The sequence below is a fragment of the Coregonus clupeaformis genome, chromosome 10 (genome assembly GCF_020615455.1).
Source record: "Coregonus clupeaformis isolate EN_2021a chromosome 10, ASM2061545v1, whole genome shotgun sequence".
NCBI lineage: Eukaryota > Metazoa > Chordata > Actinopteri > Salmoniformes > Salmonidae > Coregonus > Coregonus clupeaformis.
The window spans coordinates 18,093,809-18,118,607 of NC_059201.1; the positions used below are offsets into that span (position 1 = coordinate 18,093,809).

General features: G+C 43.3%; 1 protein-coding gene across 1 annotated transcript; it reads left to right on the forward strand.

Moving 5' to 3' along the window:
• Window positions 1-1,326: 1,326 nt before the first annotated feature.
• On the forward strand, window positions 1,327-24,521 carry LOC121575254 (limb region 1 homolog-like protein). Its single transcript, XM_041888221.2, has 16 exons — window positions 1,327-1,543; window positions 6,972-7,056; window positions 15,772-15,805; window positions 15,992-16,131; window positions 16,775-16,878; window positions 17,646-17,769; window positions 17,963-18,031; window positions 18,162-18,226; window positions 18,392-18,464; window positions 19,672-19,755; window positions 19,941-20,017; window positions 20,134-20,211; window positions 20,469-20,633; window positions 20,740-20,806; window positions 22,681-22,842; window positions 22,948-24,521. Exons 1-16 carry the CDS (start codon window positions 1,478-1,480, stop codon window positions 23,031-23,033), a joined length of 1,479 nt encoding a protein of 492 aa, XP_041744155.1. The 5' UTR covers window positions 1,327-1,477; the 3' UTR covers window positions 23,034-24,521.
• Window positions 24,522-24,799: the final 278 nt, after the last annotated feature.

The window sequence follows — 24,799 nt, forward strand, 5'->3', positions numbered from 1 at the left end:
AAAAGGCATTGGTCGTCACCAAACTGTTCTTAGATGGTTGGGAGAAGTTGCTCTCTGAGGATGTTGGAAACATTCTTTATTCATGGCTGTGTTCTTAGCCAAAATTGTGAGTGAGCCCACTCCCTTGGCTGAGAAGCAACCCCACACATGAATGGTCTCAGGATGCTTTACTGTTGGCATGACACAGGACTGATGGTAGCGCTCACCTTGTCTTCTCCGGACAAGCTTTTTTCCGGATGCCCCAAACAATCGGACAGGGGATTCATCAGAGAAAATGACTTTACCCCAGTCCTCAGCAGTCCAATCCCTGTACCTTTTGCAGAATATCAGTCTGTCCCTGATGTTTTTCCTGGAGAGAAGTGGCTTCTTTGCTGCCCTTCTTGACACCAGGCCATCCTCCAAAATTCTTCGCCTCACTGTGCGTGCAGATGCACTCACACCTGCCTGCTGCCATTCCTGAGCAAGCTCTGCACTGGTGGTGCCCCGATCCCGCAGCTGAATCAACTTTAGGAGACGTCCTGGCGCTTGCAGGACTTTCTTGGGCGCCCTGACGCCTTCTTTACGACAATTGAACCTCTCTCCTTGAAGTTCTTGATGATCCGATAAATGGTTGATTTAGGTGCAATCTTACTAGCAGCAATATCCTTGCCTATGAAGCCCTTTTTGTGCAAAGCAATGATGACGGCACGTGTTTCCTTGCAGGTAACCATGGTTAACAGAGGAAGAACAATGATTTCAAGCACCACCCTCCTTTTAAAGCTTCCAGTCTGTTATTCTAACTCAATCAGCATGACAGAGTGATCTCCAGCCTTGTCCTCGTCAACACTCTCACCTGTGTTAACAAGAGAATCACTGACATGATGGCAGCTGGTCCTTTTGTGGCAGGGCTGAAATGCAGTGGAAATGTTTTTGGGGGATTAAGTTCATTTTCATGGCAAATAGGGACTTTGCAATTAATTGCAATTAATCTGATCACTCTTCAGGACATTCTGGAGTATATGCAAATTGCCATCATCAAAACTGAGGCAGCAGACTTTGTGAAAATTAGTATTTGTGTCATTCTCAAAACTTTTGACCACGACTGTACACATGATCGAGGGATACTACAGTGTGTAGTATAGTATTATTCTACAGTATACTACAGTTTACTATAGAATTCTATAGTAAGTATTGTAGTACTCTATAGTAACCTGTAGTATTTTTTCATGTGGGTATATACAGTCATTGGTACCAGCACATTTTTTGACACCGCACCGCGTCAACTGCACGCCGCCCCCCCCCCGTCGCGGCGCGCAGAGGGACAATCTGTTCCCACAAGAGCTGAGAGGCAGCGACACGACTCATTTGCATGAGCCAGCCTAGGAACAAGGACAAGCTGCGTTGCTGTGCTGGTCTGATGAGGCAGAAAGAAGGACCAGAAAACATATCAATTTGAGCAACATAAAGGGCGAACAATCCGCGATATGGTTGTCGGAGCATGGAAGCTCCAGAAGACGTGTCTGTCCGGGAACAGCTTTTCCACGACCGAGTCAGAGAGACTATAGTAAGTACACTCAGTACTCGTTGACTGCGGTGAAACAGAGCTTGCCTGTTGATTGGAGTGCTCTCGCTGCGCCGCTGTAATCATCAGCTAGCTGCAAATGCAATTGTATCTCATAACATTTACAATTTGCTGAATATGTGAGGCTGTAGGCTATTCGAGGGAACTTGCTGTTAGAATTGGTGTATCTGCCTTGGCAGCAGCTAATGGGGATTCATAATAAATACAAATATTGTATGTGCTCATGTGATCCTGGCATGATGGCTCTATCACCACAGCAGCACAGGGAAGAGACATATGACCCTGTTTAGCACAGTAGATCTCCATCTCTCTTCTGCCTGTCTGACTCACTGATACAGACGACATTAAGTCATTCCAGACTCTCTTTCTCTCTTTTCTAACTCCCATTCCTGTGAGTGCATTATAGGCTGCTAATAGCATTTATCTTTGTGTGTTTGTGTATGTATGCAGACCTATGTGGGCAATTGTGTTTCTATTCACATGCACGTGTGTCCTAAGTGCCTTAGGCTGGACAGAGTGTGCAGCCTTTTAATCAAGTATTGGTAGTGGTAGTGCTAGTTCTATTTTTCATGACCTACATCTGCCCTTTGAAAGGCTGTTTAGTCTTAACAGGTACCGTGGCATGCATAGTTATCAATAATCCCATTTCCCCACTTATATTTTCTGGTAGGGCAGAATGGACACAAGATGGTCTCAATGACAGAGCCATGCATTAGTAGCACAACTCGTCATCACAGAGGCGTGATTCTTCTCACAGAAGTATTCAGCAAATACTTGTTGTGTACAGCACTAACAAGCAAAATATTTGTATGATATGATGTTTTACCTTTACATCCCAACTTTTAACAACATGCCTGAGACAGTTATCTTTTGTTCTATCTTTACGATGTCAGTGTCCAGCCCACTGACTGAAAGGAAATACTGGAGAAATCCTTCAGAACACAGGACTTGAGTTTGTCTAGTGGGCTGGCAGCCTAGCTTAACCTGAAGGTGTTACACAACTGCAGAGAGGAGGATAGAGCCAGACTGAGAAAGGGAGAAAACATTTCTGATGTGAAAGTCAGAAAGACAAAGAAAAACATAGAGAAATACAAGACAGATTGACAGACAGACAGGTGGGAACAGACAGATAGGGAGTGTGCGTCAGAGCTGAGACAGGTAACACTGTGGTCCTCTGGACTAGAGCAGGTGAAGGTGCCCTCAGTGGGGCTCTGTCTGTCTGTCTGGACAGGGAGAGAGAAAATATAACAGACCTGTGGTGTTTTGTCCTTCACAAAGGACTGTCTTTCTGTGACCGAACATGATGACTGTTTGTTGGGATGGGAGGCTCAACTTAAAGCGCTGACACTAGGCCATTTTAGTTTTCATCTATATACAGTATATGCTGCTTGTATATGCTGTGAACCCTCCATGGTGCTCCATATTCTCTGTCTGCCATTTATTGGCAGTTTGCTCTCACACAGAGTGGGGCTTTTGTTTGGGGCATTAGCGTGCTGGGCATTAGCTGTTGGGGCTGTGAGCTGTTGGGCATAAGCTGGTAAGCATTGTGACATGGGCTATGTTTTCCCTCTCCCCCACACTACCACATCTCTCTATCAAAGGGTGGATTTACATCAGTAAAATATGTGTATTAAGATCTATCTCTCTTCAACATACTCGTTACATTTTGAATGCTTAGCAGGACAGAAAATGGTCCAATTCGCACACTTATCAATAGAACATCCCTGGTCATCCCTACTGCCTCTGATCTGGCGGACTCACTAAACACAAATGCTTTGTTTTTAAATTATATCTGAGTGTTGGAGTGTGACCCTGGCTATCCGTAAATAAAATAAAAAATAAAATTGCGCCGTTTGCTTAATATAAGGATTTTTAAATAATTTGTACTTTTACTTTTACTTTTGATACTTAAGTATATTTTAGCAACTACATTTACTTTTGATACTTAAGTATATTTAAAACCAAATACTTTCATACTTTTATTCAAGTAGGATTTTACTGGGTGACTTTTACTTGAGTCATTTTCTATTAAGGTATCTTTACTTTTACTCAAGTATGAGATTTGAGTACTTTTTCCACCACTGCCGTAAATACCATAGTATATAGACAAACAAAATAAGGATAGCAATTCAAACTATACAGGAGCTTCTCATCTGAACCATATTCTACATAATGTTGCACACTTGATTAATGCAACAATTCACAAATGTTTGGATATTTTAAAAGCCTTTCATTTTCAATTAGGCTAACAGAGCAAGAATGCTGTCTACTGGTATTAAGGTAATTATTGCAAGGACAGGTGGTGTGGGAAAGCCATTGTCTTTACACTATAACACCCAGAGGTAGAAATTTGAATCTAGATCTGTCTTTTTACACTACAAGATCATCTTTCCTGGAACTAGTATCTGTCGTCAAAGTATTGTAGTGTAAAGAGGCCCAAAGTTCTCCTAGACTTTACAGCATTGTAGTCTGTGGATTTAAAACCCCTCTCTCCCATTATCCTCAAACTGCCCAGCATGCGCTCCTTTCTCTTTGAGCTGTCTGAATGCCTAGGCTGTTTCAGTCCAGCCTAGTTTATTATTCTTCAGCCTGTATCTGAGTACTGGCCAATGACTGGTTTTACATGGCTTGCTTTATTACAGAGCAAGTCACACATAATGTACTTACGCATCTGAATGTCTCGTTTGCTATTTGGAGCGCTGTGTGTCACTCTGTAGCATCGTCTTTCAGTTTGGGAATGGGAAATTAATAGTTGTTATTAGGCATTTTCTGCAGTTGCGTATTATATTGTGGTCCTTTGCTCTAACAAAGCTTTTACTTGTATACAGCTAAGCCTGCATCTCAGCTCTGGTATAATTGCAGTGACATCACCACATTATTTCCATCAGTAGGTTTATTAGACTCCAAAAAAGACTGGCAAGCTGGCATGACGTCAATCCACACCTAATACAGAAACAAACATTAGGTGAAAATGGTTTAGAAACTAACAATATACAGTATATTGCATGAGTGAGGTATGGTAGTTCTTAATGATGTACATTATATGTTACAACTACTGAGCTCTGCCCTAGTTCATTGGATGTTGGGGTCACTGGGCAGGCTATGAGCTGGGGTATCCAATTCTGCCTGGTCGTTCATCCACTCACTGGATAAATCTGGGTTGGCTGCCATTTGTGGGTCAAGTTTATCAAATGTACATGATAATACAAGTCAGCAGGCACATCAGGTCAAAGTATACATTAAGGGCATCATAACAGACACAGATTCTCTCCCTATAGCAATGATCAAATTCAGATAGGAGTGCCCACATTGCTAACATTTACAGTTCTAGGATGTAGCCCTGTTTTTATTTTACTTTTATAACATGTTATATTGGAGTATTTTATTAGACCGCCGGAACATTCTGGAACATAATATTTACTTATCTGTGGGATCAGAGGTAGCTATCTCCTTATGTAATATTTATGATATTATGATGTTTTTCTCTGTCTGTTATTCGTTAACCTGATTGCGTCAGCTTTATTCAGACCAGGGTGAGGATATGTTGCTTTGAAACTGGCACAGAACTGCTGCCATTCCTAGTTCCAAATTGTAAGAATAGGGTCTCCCATTTTAGAAAATATCTGGTAATTTCCGTTTTATAGAGGATTGGTGGGTATGTGAGTATTTAGTTTGTTATGTTGTTGGCTTTTTTTGTTGTAATCCCAGCCGGTCTCCACTCTCTCGTTGGTTAATCTGGTAATCCTGATAATCTGACCCCCTCTCATCTATCTACTACAGAACTAACCCTGATGACCCTGTTATAAAACCAGGGGCTCAATCACAGTCACAGATCGCCAAAACCTTCATTTGGTAACTAGAAATCCACTCCAATGATGTAATTCAACATCTGTAATACAGTTAGGCTACAGACAGTACAGTTTCACATTTTCCGATAATAAAGGAGAACTTCATTTTGTTGTAAAGGGAGAGAAGGCTGAGTTCAACTTGATGCTACAGATCAGTGATTGATTCACATACATTAGGACGTGCCTCCTGAATGCAGGCTTGAGGCTAAACTATTGTTTTGAAGATAGAACCACAAGTGATGATCTGCATTCATCTAGCCACACATGCAACAATAAATCACACTATTCTGAGTTATGTGGCTAAACGGGTTCATAACATGCGTCTATTGGCTTTTGTTCAGAAATCTTCTAACACAGCAAGATATACAGTTTGACGTGAATGAGAAAATTGAGTTTCCACTCCCTAGAATGTGCATGTTCAGTCTTATCCATGTTGTTTTTTATTTAAAAGTATGAAGACACCCAGCTTTGACAATGTACCATTAATTAAGCAGAGGGCATGCATGATGTCACTTGGCAACCATAGCAAAAATAAACACAGTGCAGGTAACAGAGAGGGAGATGATTGACTCCCCTGTGTCTTCCTGGGTTCAGTCATCGCTAAGATCGTTGTGGTGATGTCTTGATGAACCAGCTGGATGGTGAAAAGCCTGCCTGTAAATCATCTGTGTTAGTGTGACAGAGAGGATTTGAAGATTTTGTCTGGTGTTTGTTTGCCCTGTGCGAACCCGCTCACCTCTGTTAAACAGCAACACTCGGGGTCTACAGCAGCGTTGTGTGGATTTTCTCTGTAGAGTGAATTCTTGGCTTTATAAATGCAAATAGAGATGAGAAAATGAATATGTCCCCGCCCATCTGTCTTTTTCAGCCATCTATTTCCTGTGTTTGAGTGGTGCAAAATCCACTTGTCACTTAAATCTCGCTGGATTGATTGCTTTTATTTTATTCCTGCGACTCTTTCATGCTCTTGCTTGTGCCTGTTGTTTTTTCCTGTTAATGTTACGACCGCGATATGTTTGTAATGACCTATCAAACACACCCCAGTATTGGCTGAAATGGACTCAATGGAATACATTGTCTTTCCGTTTCATGTATAAGAACGCTAAAGTTTTGTTGGGGGATTTAACACATCATCTCGACACTTACATCATAAGAAAAATAAGAAAGATAACTTTATTTAGCTGGGTGTACATTTCTTGTGGAATTGAAAAAATTAATAATTTGCTACAGTTGAAATGTTAACAAATTTGATGCGCTGAAAGGAAAGCATCTTCTGAAAATGAACAGTCGGATTATAGTGATAATATGTCTGATCTCGCAAACAATGTAAAGTATGTTTAGATAGGTGAAATCTAAAGCCAAGCGTGTTGATGTTTATTCCGAGGGTATCCTGCTATTGACACACTTGTTGAATTATTCAACAGAACGTGAAAACAACATTAATTAATGAGTGCAGGTAAGCCTAGACCAGTGATGGCCAAATTTGATGGGGTTTGGGGCCACAAAAAATCCCCCATAGGGAGCTTGATCCTAAACGTTGATCAGAGTTTTTATCTCCACAGATCTGTGTCCTGCTTTTCATCTGTCTCTACATCGTCTCCTATCTGGTCATCACCCACTACAAGAGGAATGCTGAGTTCACCATAGGTACGTGTGCGTCTGAGAGGTCAAAGGTCAGTGGAGTGGAGGCCAGGTCACAGTGGGCTGCAAGGTCTGCTGGATTTCTGCAGCTCAACACTATTGATTAATTCTAAAAGTAATTGATTAGACTCTTGATATTTCTTTATGTCTCCCAATGTCCTCATTTGTTCCTGTATGTGTAGGTGTTGTATTCAGACCCCTTGACTTTTTCCACATTTTGTTACGTTACAGCCTTATTCTGAAATTGATTACATTGTTTTTCCCCTTATCAATCTACACACACTACCCCATAATGAGCAAATGTATTTTTAAAAACCCCGGAAATATGACATTTACATAAGTATTCAGACCGTTTACTCAGTACTTTGTTGAAGCACCTTTGGCAGTGATTACAGCATCGAGTCTTCTTGGGTATGACGCTACAAGCTTGGCACACCTGTATTTGGAGAGTTTCTCCCATTCTTCTCTGCAGCTGCAGGTCCTCTGTAGCTCAATTGGTAGAGCATGGCGCTTGTAACGCCAGGGTAGTGGGTTCAATCCCCGGGACCACCCATACGTAAAAATGTATGCACGCATGACTGTAAGTCGCTTTGGATAAAAGCGTCTGCTAAATGGCATATTATATTATTATTATGCTCTCAAGCTCTGTTAGGTTGGATGGGGAGCGTTGCTGCACAGCTATTTTCAGGACTCTCCAGAGATGTTAGTTCGGGTTCAAGTCTGGGCTCTGGCTGGGCCACTCAAGGACATTCAGAGACTTGTCCCGAAGCCACTCCTGCATTGTCTTGGCTGTGTGCTTAGGGTCGTTGTCCTGTTGGAAGGTGAACTGTCGCCCCAGTCTGAGGTCCTGAGCACTCTGGAGCAGATTTTCATCAAGGATCTCTCTGTACTTTGCTCCGTTCATCTTTCCCTCGATCCTGACTAGTCTTCCAGTCCATGCCGCTGAAAAACATCCCCACGATGTTACCATGATGCTACCACCACAATGCTTCACCGTAGGGATGGTGCCAGGTTTCTTCCAGACGTGACGCTCCTGAGCTCAACTTCGAGTCTCATAGCAAAGGGTCTGAATACTAGGTATTTCAGTTTTTTATATTTAATACATTTACAAACATTTATAACAACCTGTTTTTCTTTGTCATTATGGGGTATTGTGTGTAGATTGCTGAGATTTTTATTTATTTAATCCATTTTAGAATAAGGCTGTAACGTAACAAAATGCAAAAAAAGTCAAGGGGTCTGAATACTTTCCGCACTGTAAATGCATATCTCAGCATACGTTTGCCCTTGCTTCACACTGCTGTGTATAGATTTTGCATGTCAGCATAAACAAGTTGTTGTTTACCATGAAGGAGCCAAAATAACTTAATTTATGTGTGCAGGCATGTGCATGAGCTAGGGTGTTTTTCACTGCAGCAGCCCCCACCTCACTTGTGAGTGTATGTTTCCATCAGGAATTGACAGCAAGCGTTGGTATGGCGGATGGGATGCTTTCCAAAACACACTGGTACAAATTACAGCCAGAGCCTGTTATGCAACCTTCCCCGTTGGCCCCCTCCCACGGTCTCCCAGATCCTCTGTCCTGTTAGACGGGGCAAGGGGCGCAAGGAATGTTCCCCTGGGATAATAATACCCTCTGTAGGGCATACACAGTGCACAACAACCCCCACACACACACTTGGACACACACTCGGACAGACACACACATACACACACACACAGAACCAACCCCCACCCAGTCAGGAATGTACGGTCCGCAGCACCCCTTGGACAGCCAATATGGGTGTGGGGACTGGGGGTTTTCACAAACCAGATGTTTCTGGCTACAGTTCCGTTCTAGTAATATCTCTTGTGTAGTGTGTAAACCATGTACGAAGCCAGAGATAGAGAAGTAAGGGGGAAACAGAGAGTTGGGTTTTACTTTAACCAACAAAGGACTCTGCACTTCGGATAGATAGCCTGTCTTATTTTGCTGGAACAAAACAATGGGGTACAAAATAAGCCTAAACTTCAAAGCCTGTGCCAAATATGATAATTCAGTTTTTATGACTAAATACTTAATTGTACGGGGTCTGGTTAGCAAATTGTTCAATACCACCCCCACCCCTTTTCCCCAACACTTGCACATGCATACTAAATTGTGCACTGATTTGTTCAGTTGTTGGAAACAGCTGACCTATCTGATCAATACCATGATCTGTCACGGATCAGCGCCATACACACATGGGGCCCAGAGATTTTCAAACAATGTATTACTGTACTGTGATAAGGAAGAGCATTTTGCTTTTGGGCAATTTAAATTCCTGCTTTCGGAAATAACTAGTATTGCCGGTTCAAGGTTTGTAGCCTGCAGCATAAACACACACACCCACAGACATGCACACACTGTCACGCCCTGGCTCTGGGGACGCTTGTATGTTGAGCCAGGGTGTGCGTGTTCTTTATGTTGTTCTAGTTTTGTGTTTCTAGGGTAGAGTTCTTGTATTGTGTTTCTATGTTGGCCAGAGTGGTTCTCAATCAGAGGCAACGAGTGTCAGCTGTTGCTGGTTGTCTCTGATTGGGAACCATATTTAAACAGTCTGTTTTTCCAAAGTGTTTGTGGGATCTTGTTTAGGTTTGTGTTGTAGAACCTAGGACGTCACGTTTTCGTTTGTTTTGTTCGTGTGATCATTATTTAATAAATCTAAGTATGTTCGCAAATAACGCTGCGCATTGGTCCTCTGTTCCCGACGATCGTGACAGAAGATCCCACCAAAACTGGACCAAGCAGCGTGTCCAGGAGCCATCACCAGGGGAATCGCTAGCGGATCTCCGTGGCAACCTCGACTGGGTCAAGCCTAGTGAAGAGCAGAGAGGGTGGACTTGGGAGCAGTGGAGGAAGAGTCTCGACTGGGTCAAGCCAAGTGAAGAGCAGAGAGGTTGGACTTTGGACCAGTGGAGGAAGAGTCTGGCGAGAGATAGGGAGGCTTGGTCCACGGGGAGGAGAGACACCCCCAATTTTTTTTGGGGGGGCTCACACCGTGGACGACGGGGCAGCAGGAGGCCGCGATAGAGTGGTCCAGCGGGTTGGCAGAGGAGGCCGCCAGGTTAAGGGGGCCAAGGGGGCCAAAAGGGGAAGGAAAGTGTAGAGGCACGGCGAGAGGTACTGGGGTGTGTTACCAGTCCGGTCTGGCCCGTTCCTGATCCCCGCGTAGGGCCAGTGGCGTGTGTCCCCAGTACGGTCCGGCCTGTTCCTGTCCCTTGCACCGAGCCTGTGGTGCGCGTCGCCAGCCCAGTCCGGCCTGTTCCTGCTCCCCGCACCAAGCCTATGGTGCACGTCGCCAGCCCGGCCTGGCCTGGCCTGTACCTGCTCCCCGCACCAAGCCTATGGTGCGTGTCGCCAGCCCGGCCCGGCCTGTTCCTGCTCCCCGCACCAAGCCTATGGTGCGCGTCGCCAGCCCGGCTCGGCCTGTTCCCGCTACCCGCACCAAGCCTATGGTGCGCTTCGTCAGCCCAGTCCGGCCTGTTCCTGCTCCCCGCACCAAGCCTATGGTGCGCGTCGCCAGCCCGGTCCGGCCTGTTCCTGCTCCCTGCACCAAGCCTATGGTGCGCGTCGCCAGCCCGGCCCGGCCTGTTTCTGCTCCCCGCACCAAGCCTATGGTGCACGTCGCCAGCCCGGCTCGGCCTGTTCCTGCTCCCCACACCAAGCCAGTGGTGTGCGTCGTCAGTCCGGCACAGCCCGTGCCTGTTCCACCGGTGCCTGGTCCGGTACCGGTCAGCTGCTCCACGCCGGAGCTAGAGCAATCCGCTCCACCAGTGTTCAGTCCAGCTCCGGTCAGCAGGGCCAGACCGGACCAGGGGTACTGTGGGGGGTTAGAGAGGGTGTGGGGATCATGCCCAGAGCCGGATCCGCCGCCAAGGCGGAGTGCCCACCCGGTCCCTCCCCTGTGGTGTTCTGTTGGCGCGGTCGGAGTCCGCGCCTTTGGGGGGGGGGGGTACTGTCACGCCCTGGCTCTGGGGACGCTTGTATGTTGAGCCAGGGTGTGAGTGTTCTTTATGTTGTTCTAGTTTTGTGTTTCTAGGGTAGAGTTCTTGTATTGTGTTTCTATGTTGGCCAGAGTGGTTCTCAATCAGAGGCAACGAGTGTCAGCTGTTGCTGGTTGTCTCTGATTGGGAACCATATTTAAACAGTCTGTTTTTCCACAGTGTGTTTGGGATCTTGTTCCTGTTTAGGTTTGTGTTGTAGAACCTAGGACGTCACGTTTTCGTTTGTTGTTTTGTTCGTGTGATCATTATTTAATAAATATAAGTATGTTCACAAATAACGCTGCGCATTGGTCCTCTGTTCCCGACGATCGTGACACACACACACACACTGTCCATTACCGGGGGTACATTACCGGAGGCAAACTACCCGCCCTCCAGGACACCTACAGCACCCAATGTCACAGGAAGGCCCAAAAGGTCATCAAGGACATCAACCACCTGAGCCACTGCCTGTTCACCCCGCTATCATCCAGAAGGCGAGATCAGTACATGTGCATCAAAGCTGGGACCGAGAGAATGAAAAACAGCTTCTATCTCAAGGCCATCAGACTGTTAAATAGACATCAGTAGCACATTAGAGGCTGCTGCTGCCTATTGAAATCACTGGCCACTTTAAGAAATGGAACACTAGTCACTTTAATAATATTTACATATCTTGCACTACTCATCTCATATGTATTTACTGTATTCTATAATATTCTACTGTATCTTAGTCCATGCCGCTCTGTCATTGCTAGTCCATATATGTATATATTCTTAAATTCCATTCCTTACTAGATTTGTGTGTATTGGGTATATGTTGTGAAATTGTTAGATATTACTGCACTGTCGGAGCTAGAAGCACAAGCATTTCACTACACCCACAATAACATCTGCTAAACACGTGTATGTGACAAATAAACGTTGATTAGATTTTTACATAGGCCTACACAAGATTTTGCTTTGCTTGATCACACACAAACACTCTTCCACACATGTGCAAACATGTTTGTCGTTTATAGTTGTTACTCCAAGAACAGTTTTAGCCTGCAGGTGTTTGTTAGAATCAGTGGTGTAGTGGTACCTGGAGAAGTGGGTATACTCTAATTTTGCCAGCATTCTTCCAAACGGCCCGCCCGTTTCATTCAGAGTGAATGTCACTCACTCTGAATGACCTAAAATGATCAATTCCATATTGGTCTTTCACAGTCAGGACAACCCAAGCTGTACTGTGCAGTAGGCTAATAGTAGGCCTACTATTGAAACAGATAAACTGAGTCAGAAATTCACCGGTTTCAGATTTCCCCCATTTCATTCAGGTTTTCGTTCTCAAAGTCACACTTTTTTTGTTTTGTTTTTTTACAGAAAAACAACAAAATTGTATGTTCTAAGTCCATAACAATGCTTAAACCACATCAGGAGACCACTTTTGAGGACTGGGAAAAATCTAAGAAGTTTAGATTTTTTAGAGTAGTTAACCTTTAATTCAAGTGTGCAGGCACCTAGAAATATTGTTTTATTAGCAGTGTTTCTGTAGCACGTGAGATGGAGTTTGCAAAATAAATGGCCACTGGATTGATGAAAATAATCATCATGATATCATTCTGACAGATAGGCATGGCCTACTTTGTAGCTAGTTAACATTTAATAGAGAAGGTTTTTGGGAAAGCCTTTCCATCTACCAGAAGAGAGTTAGGTCTATCATTAGCATCACTATATTTTTCCTGTTCCTTAATTTGTTTGAAACCTGGACATTTTGCTTCATATTATGAGGCATATCTTACCTTGCTTCAAAGTAGCCTTTAGCCAAAATCCCACCATATAAACGTGGAGGCAATTATTCTTATAAAGACTTCCTCATATGCCTTCTCCTGTTCTATTGGTTTTCTTTCAAAGTTATTTCATTGTCTAGCAGCCAAAGGCATTATCCTAATCTTATTAGCAACCTATGATAGTTGCATCTTTAAATCCCCCCTCTTTCTAACAGATATTTCCATCTCTATCTATGAAACCGCTTGCATGTGCGGGGAGCATTTTAGAACGGTGTTTTCACGTAAATTGCATTTTGCAACATTCACGCGTAGGCCTACTGCCCTGTGTACATTTCTGGGCCTAAAAAGTGAATAAATAATAGTTTATCAACATTTTAAGCTAAACATTCTGATCTGTTCCATCACCCTATTAATTGATACGGCGTATACCTCCACTACACTACTTTGATATGCATCAAATCCAAATCAAATGTTATTGGTCACATGCACATGTTTAGCAGATGTTATTGCGGGTGTAGCGAAATGCTTGTGTTCCTAGCTCCAACAGTGCAGTAGTATCTAACAATTCACAACAATACACAAATCTAAAAGTAAAATAATGGAATTAAGAAATATCTAAATATTAGGATGAGCAATTTCGGATTGGCATTGACTAAAATACAGTATATACATATGAAATTAGTAAAGCAGTATGTAAACATTATTAAAGTGACTAGTGTTCCATTATTAAAGTGGCCAGTGATTCCATGTCTATGTATATAGGTGATAGATTAATTATTAATGACTAATTATTACACCCTGAAACGGTGTGAAATGTGTTAGAAATGTGTGAGTGTAGGACCAGTAAAGACGACTATTTAGCAATGTGAGTAAGAGTTAGACCAGACAACAAAGGAGAACTGTCTAAACCAAGATAAAGGGGCCTCCCAATTTAGGGAGGAGAGAAACTGTTAGGTTTTTTAAGGAGTATGCAGGATATGTGAGGACGACGATAACTAAGGAATGCGGTGTGTGTGTGTGTGTGTGTGTGTGTGTGTGTGTGTGTGTGTGTGTGTGTACTGATGGTCAGGAGAGCAGTTTTAAAGTGGAAAACTACAGCACGCCTACAGAAAAGAGGGATGTTTGTATGACGTATGAGTATAAAAAATGGACTCTGAAATTGTGATGGCAGAACGTTCTCATGAATAAAGCCTGATGATTGTATGCTGGGCTGCTTGGTCTGATTTATTAGAGATTTACAACCTCTGGGATACAGACTGAGTAATAAGTTAATTTTTGAAACATTGGGATAGAAATTCACGTAACAATAGGGCAGCAGCCTCTAAGGTGAAGGGTTAAGTAGCCGGCTAGTGATGGCTATTTAACAGTCGGATGGCCTTGAGATAGAAGCTGTTTTTCATTCTCTCGGTCCCAGCTTTGATGCACCTGTACTGACCTCGCCTTCTGGATGATAGCGGGGTGAACAGACCGTGGCTCGGGTGGTTGATGTCCGTGATGATCTTTTTGGCCTTCCTGTGACATCAGGTGCTGTATGTGTCGTGGAGGGCAGGCAGTGTGCCCCCGGTGATGCGTTGGGCAGACTGCACCACCCTCTGGAGAGCCCTGAAGTTGCGGGCAGTGCAGTTGCCGTACCAGGCGGTGATACAGCCTGACAGGATGCTCTCAATTGTGCATCTGTAAAGGTTTATGATGGTCTTAGGGGCCAAGCCGAATTTCTTCAGCCTCCTGAAGTTGAAGAGGCGTTGTTGCGCCTTCTTCACCACACTGTCTGTGTGGGTGGACCATTTCAGATTGTCAGTGATGTGTACGCAGAGGAACTTGAAGTTTTCCACCTTCTCCACTGCGGTCCCGTCGATGTGGATAGGGGCGTGCTCCCTCTGCTGTTTCCTGAAGTCCACGATCAGCTCCTTCGTTTTGTTGACGTTGTGGGAGAGGTTATTTTCCTGGCACCACTCAGCCAGGGCTCTCACATCCTCCCTGTAGGCTGTCTAGTCATTGTTGCTAATCAGGCCTACTACCGTTGTGTCGTCTGCAAACTTGATGATTGAGTTGGAGGCGTGCATGGCCACGCAGTCATGGCTGAACAGGGAGTACAGGAGGGGGCTGAGCACGCAACCCTGTGGGGCCCCTCTGTTGAGGATCAGCGAAGTGGAGGTGTTGTTTCCTACCTTCACCACCTGGGGGCACCCGTCAGGAAGTCCAAGACCAAGTTGCACAGGGTGGGGTTCAGACCCAGGGCCTTGAGCTTAATGATGAGCTTGGAGGGTACTATGGTGTTGAAGGCTGAGCTATAGTCAATGAACAGCATTCTTACGTAGGTATTCCTTGTCCAGATGGGATAGGGCAGTGTGCAGTGTGATGGTGATTGCATCATCTGTGGATCTATTGGTGCGGCAAGAAAATTGAAGTGGGTCTAGGGTGTTAGGTAAGGTAGAGGTGATATGATCCTTAACTAGCCTCTCAAAGCACTTCATGGTCCTCTGTAGCTCAGCTGGTAGAGCATGGCGCTTGAAACGCCAAGGTAGTGGGTTCGATCCCCGGGACCCCCCATACACAAAAAAAATAAATGTATGCACGCATGACTAAGTCGCTTTGGATAAAAGCGTCTGCTAAATGGCTTATTATTATTATTATTATTATTATTATGGTGACAGAAGTGGGTGTTACGGGGCGATAGTCATTTAGTTAAGTTACTGTGGGGATTAAGAAGTGAGTATTCGCAATACTTAATGAAAAATAAGTAGGTATACCTGCGTATACCCTCCACTACACCACTGGTGAGAATTGAGCAATGTGTGCTTGTCGCCCTTCAGGAATTTAGGGGAAGGTGGTCTTTGATCAAGTTCCCAGCTTCTTGCCCAGCCTGTCTGTCCCCTCCCCCCACACGCTTTTTCCTCTTTCTGTAAGTCATACTAATAATTGTGTTGTGTTCTTTAAATTATAGATAACAGTGAAGATGAAACAGTCAACAAAATTGCGTGAGTAACTTTTAACAATATAGGCTTTATTACCACCAATCATGTCTATTCTGCCACAGAATGTCAGAAAACCAATATACTGAACCTACCTACATATTTAATATTTATATGTGTCATATGGGACTGCTGCTTCTTTTGTGAAATCCATTTTTCTCTCTCCCCCTTTTTCTCTCTGTCTTTCTATAGGCTGTGTCTCTGTACGTTCACTCTCTCTGTCTCTATGGGCGCTGTCCTACTCCTACCTCTCTCCATCTTGTCCAACGAGGTCCTGCTCTCCTTCCCACAAAGCTACTACATGCAGTGGCTTAACGGATCTCTTATACACGGTAAACACACACACAAGCACCTACATTAACATACTCACTCACTCACACGCGCGCACACACACACACACACACACCTGACAGACACACCTAATGCATACAGACATTTTGTTTGTGCGAATGATGAATGACGGTTTAAAGTCATGTGCTAATGAAAGATATTCTCAGCAGGTAGTTGGTTCAGTGCACATGCTTCACATATTTGCTTTCCCATTTCATTTGTTCAGAGAGAAATGTCAATCCGCCCCAGGTTGCTAAGGTTGTAACTATTACCTTTACTCAGTGGTGATGATAAGACTACAGATACGAGCTCCTCAGAGCCTTGAACTTTTAAAACTGACGTTTATGAAACTCCACTAGAGACTACACTCTTAGAAAAAGGGTTCCATAAGGGTTCTTCGGCTGTCCCCATAGGATAACCTTTTTTGGTTCAAGGTAGAACCCTTTTCGGTTCAATGTAGAACCCTCTGTGGAAAAGGTTTTACCAGGAACCAAAAGGGTTCTAGTTGGAACCAAAACGGTTTCTTCAAAGGGTTCTCCTATGGGGACAGCCAAAGAACCCTTTTAGATTCTAGATAGCATTCTAGATAGTGTATAGAATATAGAGAGTGAGCCTCTCACTGTCTGTCTCCATCTCTCAATGCAGGACTGTGGAATATAGTCTTCCTCTTCTCCAACCTCTCCCTGGTCTTCCTCCTGCCCTTTGCCTACTTCTTCACTGAGTCTGAGGGCTTCGCTGGATCCAAAAAGGTAACTGCTTCAGTGACAGAGCAGACTGGTAGCAGATGTGTTCGAGCCAAATCCCCTGAGTGTTGTGATGACATGATGATTGGGATGAGTTGGCTAAAGCACAAACAGATCTTGGACCAGGCAGGTGATAGAGCATCATGTTTGTAAGTCGCTCTGGATAAGAGCGTCTGCTAAATGACGTAAATGTAATGTAAATGTATATGTACACTGAGTGCTCTTTCCAAGACATAGACTGACCAGGTGAATCCAAGTGAAAGCTATAATCCCTTATTGATATTGTTCAATCCAGTTCAATCAGTGTAGATGAAGGGGAGGAGACAGGTTAAAGAAGGATTTTTAAGCCTTGAGACAATTGACACATGGATTGTGTATGTGTGCCATTCGGAGGGTGAATGGGCAAGACAAAATATTTAAGTGCCTTTTGAACAGTGTATGGTAGTAGGTACCAGGCGCACCGGTTTGAGTGTGTCAAGAACTGCAATGCTGCTGGGTTTTTCATACTCAACAGCTTCCTTTGTGTATGAAGAATGGTCCACCACCCAAAGGACATCCAGCCAACTTCCCACAACTCTGGGAATCATTGGAGTCAACATGGGCCAGCATCCCTGTGGAAAGCTTTCAACACCTTGTAGAGTCCATGCCCCGACGAATTGAGGCTTTTCTTAGGGAAAAGGGGGGTGCAACTCAATATTAGGAAGGTGTTCCTAATGTTTTGTACACTCAGTGTATATAACGTGGTATAACGTTTGTATACCGTCTGTACACAGGGTGTGATGGCCCGTCTGTATGAGACAGCAGTAGTCCTCTTCCTCCTGACCCTGCTCGTGTTGGGGATGGTGTGGGTGGCATCAGCCATCCTTGATGACAACATGGCCAGACAGAGTCTTTACGGTAAAACAACCTCTCTCTCTCGATCTCCCCCCTTTTTCTGTCACTTTCATACCCTTAAAGCTGTTTTATGTGCTTTTCGTGTTTTACCTTCCACCTCTTCTCATATTTCGTCTGTTGCCATTGTTAACTGCATATGTGAAATGTAAGTTTAATTCCTAAATGTATCTATAATGTACTCAATCTTTTGTCTCAGATCTGTGGGAGTATTACCTGCCTTATCTGTACTCCTGCATTTCCTTGTTCGGAGTCCTGCTGCTGTTGTGTAAGTACAGTACATGTTTACCCATGAGTATCCCTGCCCCAGGCCGCGGGCATTTAATAAATATGAGGTTTCTCTCTGTGATGCCTGTGTATTATATATTAAATGAATTTATCCCCTGTGTCTCCCACAGTATGCACTCCTCTGGGACTATCACGCATGTTCAGCGTCACAGGAAGCCTACTGGTCAAACCAAGGGTGAGTGTGTCTGTGTAAGACTCATGTCAGTGTGTTTTTGTCCTTTAGTTTATGTACTGTATGTATATAGCTTTGTGTATAGGTGTACCCTATTGTATGTGTGTGGTGTTGGTATGAACTGTATGTGTGTGCTGGTCTGACTCCCTTAATGTCTTCCATCCTCAGTTGCTGGAGGACCTTGATGAGACAATGAGTTGTGCTGGGTTTGAAGAGGCCTCTCTATCCAGGAAACTCACTAGTAAGTCCCATGACATAACGTACTGTATATCCATGATATAATATACACTACCGTTCAAAAGTTTGGGGTCACTTAGAAATGTCCTTGTTTTTTTAAAGAAAAGCAATTTTTTTGTCCATTAAAATAACATCAAATTGATCAGAAATACAGTGTAGACATTGTTAATGTTGTAAATGGCTATTGTAGCTGGAAACGGCTGATTTTTTTAATGGAATATCTACATAGGCGTACAGAGGCCCATTATCAGAAACCATCAGTCCTGTGTTCCAATGGCACGTTGTGTTCGCTAATCCGAGATGCTGACCTTATAGGCAGAGTTGCAAAGAAAAAGCCATATCTCAGACTGCCCATCTTAATCTTTTCTTTTTATTGGCCAGTCTGAGATATGGCTTTTTCATTGCAACTCTGCCTAGAAGGTCAGCATCCCGGAGACGCCTCTTCACTGTTGATGTTGAGACTGGTGTTTTGCGGGTACTATTTAATTAAGCTGCCTGTTGAGGACCTGTGAGGCGTCTGTTTCTCAAACACTCTAATGTATTTGTCCTCTTGCTCAGTTGTGCACCGGGGCCTCCCACTCCTCTTTCTATTCTGGCTAGAGCCAGTTTGTGCTGTTCTGTAAAGGGAGTAGTACACAGCATTGTACGAGATCTTCAGTTTCTTGGCAATTTCTCACATGGAATAGCCTTCATTTCTCAGAACAAGAATAGACTGACGAGTTTCAGAAGAAAGTTATTTGTTTCTGGCCAGTTTTATTGCTTCTTTAATCAGCACAACATATTTCAGCTGTGCTAACAAAATTGCTAAAGGGTTTTCTCATGATCAATTAGCCTTTTACAATGATAAACTTGGATTAGCAAACACAACGTGCCATTGGAACACAGGATTGATGGTTGCTGATAATGGGCCTCTGTACGCCTATGTAGATATTCCATTAAAAAATCAGCCGTTTCCAGCTACAATAGCCATTTACAACATTAACAATGTCTACACTGTATTTCTGATCAATTTTATGTTATTTTAATGGACAAAAAAATTGCTTTTATTTCGAAAACAAGGACATTTCTAAGTGACCCCAAACGTTTGAACGGTAGTGTATGTCAATTTTATGCTATAATTTGTCTATTTCATGCATAATTCAAGAGATGCTATTTCTCTTTAAAGGGAATGAATAGGAGCTTATCACAAAATCTCTCTCTCTCCTCCGTAGGTGGGACCTCGTTATGGATTAATGTGAATGCAGAGGTTCTGAGGAACCGGTTCCTCAACATTCAGGCCCGGCGGATTGCTCTGGGTAAGAACCATTGACTTTCATAGAAACACAGAACATGCCCTATGCCACGAGGCCTGGCCAGGAAAACTGGCTATAATTAGGGCCTGGAGTTTGTCCCGTCAGGTCACGTGGTCAGGAAAAACTCCAACAGATAAAAAGACTGGGATTCTCAGACACTAACTCTGGATTTCTGTTTTTGCCTTCAGAGATACGGAAGAGAGCGTCACCATGGCAGCGTAACCTAGGATACCCATTGGCCATGCTGTTGCTGCTGGCTGTAACGGTGAGGAGAGGCAGACTCAGCACTCACCTCACCTGCTGACACATACCTGACATCACTTCCTCATACAAAATGTTGTGTGTGTTTTGATTGGCTGTGAGTGTTGTTCTCTTTCCCAGGTGGTGTGTGTGCTCATTGTGTGTTACCATGTGGTGGAGTTGCTGTTTGATGATACAGCTATGCCTCGAGGGATGGAGGTGAGGGGATGCTTTCCTTTACAAGCAATAACTAATAATTCAGCAAATATCTAATTTAATTCAAACAAAGATATGTAGCCGCTACTAGTTGTTGCCTATTAACTTTAAGGGACACTGTATAGCATAAAATTGCTCTTTGTAGTAGACCTATATACACTATGAAACAGAGTTTTTATAATGTGTGTACTACTGACATTTAATTGTTTTAACACAGGATGTAAATGGTATTAACTTTCTTTCTCTCTCTCCTCTTGAAGGACCCTCTCCTGGGCGCTGCCTCGTTCTCCATGTTTGGTTCGTTAGGGGCTGCAGTGCAGGTGATCCTCATCCTGTATCTCATGGTCTCCTCAGTAGTGGGTTTCTACAGTTCCCCACTGTTCACTGGACTACGCCCCCGCGCGCAGGACACCACACTGACACAGGTACACACACACACACACTGGCACGCATGCATACACACACACTGCTCGCTCTCTCTTCCGTGGGGCACTCTAATAATAACCCAACTTTCTTGCTCTATTTTCTCAGATTATTGGGAACTGTGTGTCTCTATTGGTGCTCAGCTCAGCTCTGCCTGTATTTTCTAGGACTCTGGGTAAGTCTGCAGTGGAGAACTCGGCGTCAGGTGCTGTTGTATGACAGACTGACATACAGTGGGGGGAAAAAGTATTTAGTCAGCCACCAATTGTGCATGTTCTCCCACTTAAAAAGATGAGAGAGGCCTGTAATTTTCATCATAGGTACACGTCAACTATGACAGACAAAATGAGAAGAAAAGAAATCAAGAAAATCACATTGTAGGATTTTTAATGAATTTATTTGCAAATTATGGTGGAAAATAAGTATTTGGTCACCTACAAACAAGCAAGATTTCTGGCTCTCACAGACCTGTAACTTCTTCTTTAAGAGGCTCCTCTGTCCTCCACTCGTTACCTGTATTAATGGCACCTGTTTGAACTTGTTATCAGTATAAAAGACACCTATCCACAACCTCAAACAGTCACACTCCAAACTCCACTATGGCCAAGACCAAAGAGCTGTCAAAGGACACCAGAAACAAAATTGTAGACCTGCACCAGGCTGGGAAGACTGAATCTGCAATAGGTAAGCAGCTTGGTTTGAAGAAATCAACTGTTGGAGCAATTATTAGGAAATGGAAGACATACAAGACCACTGATAATCTCCCTCGATCTGGGGCTCCACGCAAGATCTCACCCCGTGGGGTCAAAATGATCACAAGAACGGTGAGCAAAAATCCCAGAACCACACGGGGGGACCTAGTGAATGACCTGCAGAGAGCTGGGACCAAAGTAACAAAGCCTACCATCAGTAACACACTACGCCGCCAGGGACTCAAATCCTGCAGTGCCAGACGTGTCCCCCTGCTTAAGCCAGTACATGTCCAGGCCCGTCTGAAGTTTGCTAGAGTGCATTTGGATGATCCAGAAGAGGATTGGGAGAATGTCATATGGTCAGATGAAACCAAAATTGAACTTTTTGGTAAAAACTCAACTCGTCGTGTTTGGAGGACAAAGAATGTTGAGTTGCATCCAAAGAACACCATACCTACTGTGAAGCATGGGGTGGAAACATCATGCTTTGGGGCTGTTTTTCTGCAAAGGGACCAGGACGACTGATCCGTGTAAAGGAAAGAATGAATGGGGCCATGTATCGTGAGATTTTGAGTGAAAACCTCCTTCCATCAGCAAGGGCATTGAAGATGAAACGTGGCTGGTTCTTTCAGCATGACAATGATCCCAAACACACCGCCCGGGCAACGAAGGAGTGGCTTCGTAAGAAGCATTTCAAGGTCCTGGAGTGGCCTAGCCAGTCTCCAGATCTCAACCCCATAGAAAATCTTTGGAGGGGTTGAAAGTCCGTGTTGCCCAGCGACAGCCCCAAAACATCACTGCTCTAGAGGAGATCTGCATGGAGGAATGGGCCAAAATACCAGCAACAGTGTGTGAAAACCTTGTGAAGACTTACAGAAAACGTTTGACCTGTGTCATTGCCAACAAAGGGTATATAACATAGTATTGAGAAACTTTTGTTATTGACCAAATACTTAGTAATCCTTCTACCACCCCCTTACCCCCCCCAAAAAAAAGAACATTGTAAAGTGGTTATCCCACTGGCTATAAGGTGAATGCACCTATTTGTAAGTCGCTCTGGATAAGAGCGTCTGCTAAATGACGTAAATGTAAATATAATAATTTGCAAATAAATTCATTAAAAATCCTACAATGTGATTTTGTTGATTTTTTTTCTTCTCATTTTGTCTGTCATAGTTGACGTGTACCTATGATGAAAATTACAGGCCTCTCTCATCTTTTTAAGTGGGAGAACATGCACAATTGGTGGCTGACTAAATACTTTTTTTCCCCACTGTACATATATAAATACCAACAAATATATGCTTTTTCTAAACATTAACCATTGAATCTCTCTCCTTTGGTCTTGATGAATCAGGGATCACCCGGTTTGATCTGCTGGGAGACTTTGGTCGGTATAACTGGCTGGGAAACTTCCACATCGTATTCCTGTATAACATACTGTTTGCCGGGCTGACCTCCGCCTGTCTGATCAACACTCTAACATGGACTGTACAGAGGGAACTCATCAGAGCATTCGGTATGTGGGGGTCACAAACACATACACAATTACGCATGCATGTACGCATGCTCACACACGTTGTGATCGGCTGATTCACTAATATGGTCCTCTATCTCTTCCCAGGGCTGCATAAACTGCCGTCGACCGTGTCCCGCTCCACCATCCCACTCAGGCTCCTATTGGCTAATGGACTCTCAAAAATTCAGTGACACTTGAACAAGCCAATGACCTTGGCTAACCAAAGTGAGTTTACCAAAGAGCAGTGTCCCCAAATATTTAGCTGAAGTAAACTCTCATTGAAAAAGAGAAGGGGATTGACCTGTTTGCTGACTGGTGATCCTGTCACCACTGATATGAGAAGAGGAGGAAACTTCGTTAGATGAAACATATCGTCTGATCAGGAATGGACTTGGACCTCAGACATGATCATACTTACAGAGAATAGGTACAGGTACTGCAACAAGGGGACCAATGCAATTCGTCTCCTTTTCTGTCAGGTCTATAACTGAGTAAGTGAGAAATAAAATAAAAAAGAAGAGGAAGACAAATGCAAATGAACAGAAAGGGAGCAAGAGTGTAGGTTTCTATGCATAGAGTAAGGAGATGGTCGTCTTTTAGTCCCAAGGTCATTCCCAATATATGAACCATTCATAGACATCCAAAGTGACTTCTGCTGAAATGTCTGCCAATCTCAAAACATTTTGATCCCTAACTCTTTGACTGGAAGGAACTCCACAAGAACTTCAGCTATGTGCACTTCTTTAGATCTGTCTTTTCCTCTCCCCTCTCGTTCCCTTTTCGCCTATTGTGGTCTTGCACTTATGACCTTATTTATTATTCAAATTATTTATTCTGCTGTGTTATCTTGTGAACGTAATTTCCCTTCTTTCTGTTGTCCTTTAATGGAATGTTTTGGAAAGAAGCAGATGTCTGCATGGTGTCAAAGAATAAGAGTAAATCAGTTAACAGTAATGAAAGTAAGGGACAGGTACAGTAACTCTACTTCTATGCAAATGGGAAATTCTACAATGCTCTTTTTAGTATATAATTCTCATTTACACATTTGTATCACAACCTTATGTAATAGGGACATTTTATTTTTGGTCTGAAAAGTTGGACAGCTGCCTTTTGTGAAGAGAACAGCAACATACAATACTTAGCACCACCATGCTAAAGGAAATTTAAGGTAGAGACCGGAAAGAATGGCCTGGAAGTTAAGACCAAGTTAAACTGTGATGCGTTTACAGTGTGTGTTCGTGTGTGTGTGTTTGAGTAAAAGAGTGCCTGTGTTTATGTGTCTGTCAGTGTACATTCATTTTCTGTGCAATGTTGCATTAATGCATGGAGATTTTTCTCCAATATCTCAAGTTCCTTTCATTTTTTAAATCATGTTTTTTGTTTTTAATTATGAGTTTGTGTCCATAGATTTATTTAAAACACTCCTCAACCTCTCCTGAATCATACAAATGTCCAAATGTATTGTCATTTCAATGCCAGAACAGTAGGCTACTACATGTTAAATTGTCTTGTAAAACTGAATGCTTTACTATGATGTATGATTGTTAGCTAGCTATAAATTTGAACTCTGGTTAAAAGTATATGAAAATGGTTTAAACTGTGAATATTTAAACTGAAGATAGTTTTTGTAAGGACTCTTTACTGGAACAATAAATATTTTCAGTCTATTTCTTACACCATTGCTGCTTCTTTTTTTTTTGCATAGAATACTGACTAAGAAAATGTATTGATTTGTTAACCCTGTTTCACTCCATCTGGAAGATTGCCTGATGTTTTTAGAGCCTCAAAAGTTGGCTAGTCTTTATGTCGAGACAAATCCATGTCCCACACCATCTGTTATGTGTCTAAGTACCAAATGGTATGGTAAAGATGATAAAGAAAAGTCTGTCAACATTTTTATCTTCTTCAATTTTGTCATTGAGGCGCTGCTGTATCTACACAAAGATGGCATAAGTGC

What these genes read in the sequence shown, in the direction of transcription:
- LOC121575254 (XM_041888221.2), top strand. Translation starts at nt 1,478, where the DNA reads ATGGAAGCTCCAGAAGACGTGTCTGTCCGGGAACAGCTTTTCCACGAC. An exon ending in GCTTCGCTGGATCCAAAAAG is followed by an intron (nt 16,879 to 17,645) that starts GTAACTGCTTCA and finishes GTCTGTACACAG; the next exon opens with GGTGTGATGGCCCGTCTGTA. An exon ending in CTATGCCTCGAGGGATGGAG is followed by an intron (nt 20,212 to 20,468) that starts GTGAGGGGATGC and finishes CTCCTCTTGAAG; the next exon opens with GACCCTCTCCTGGGCGCTGC.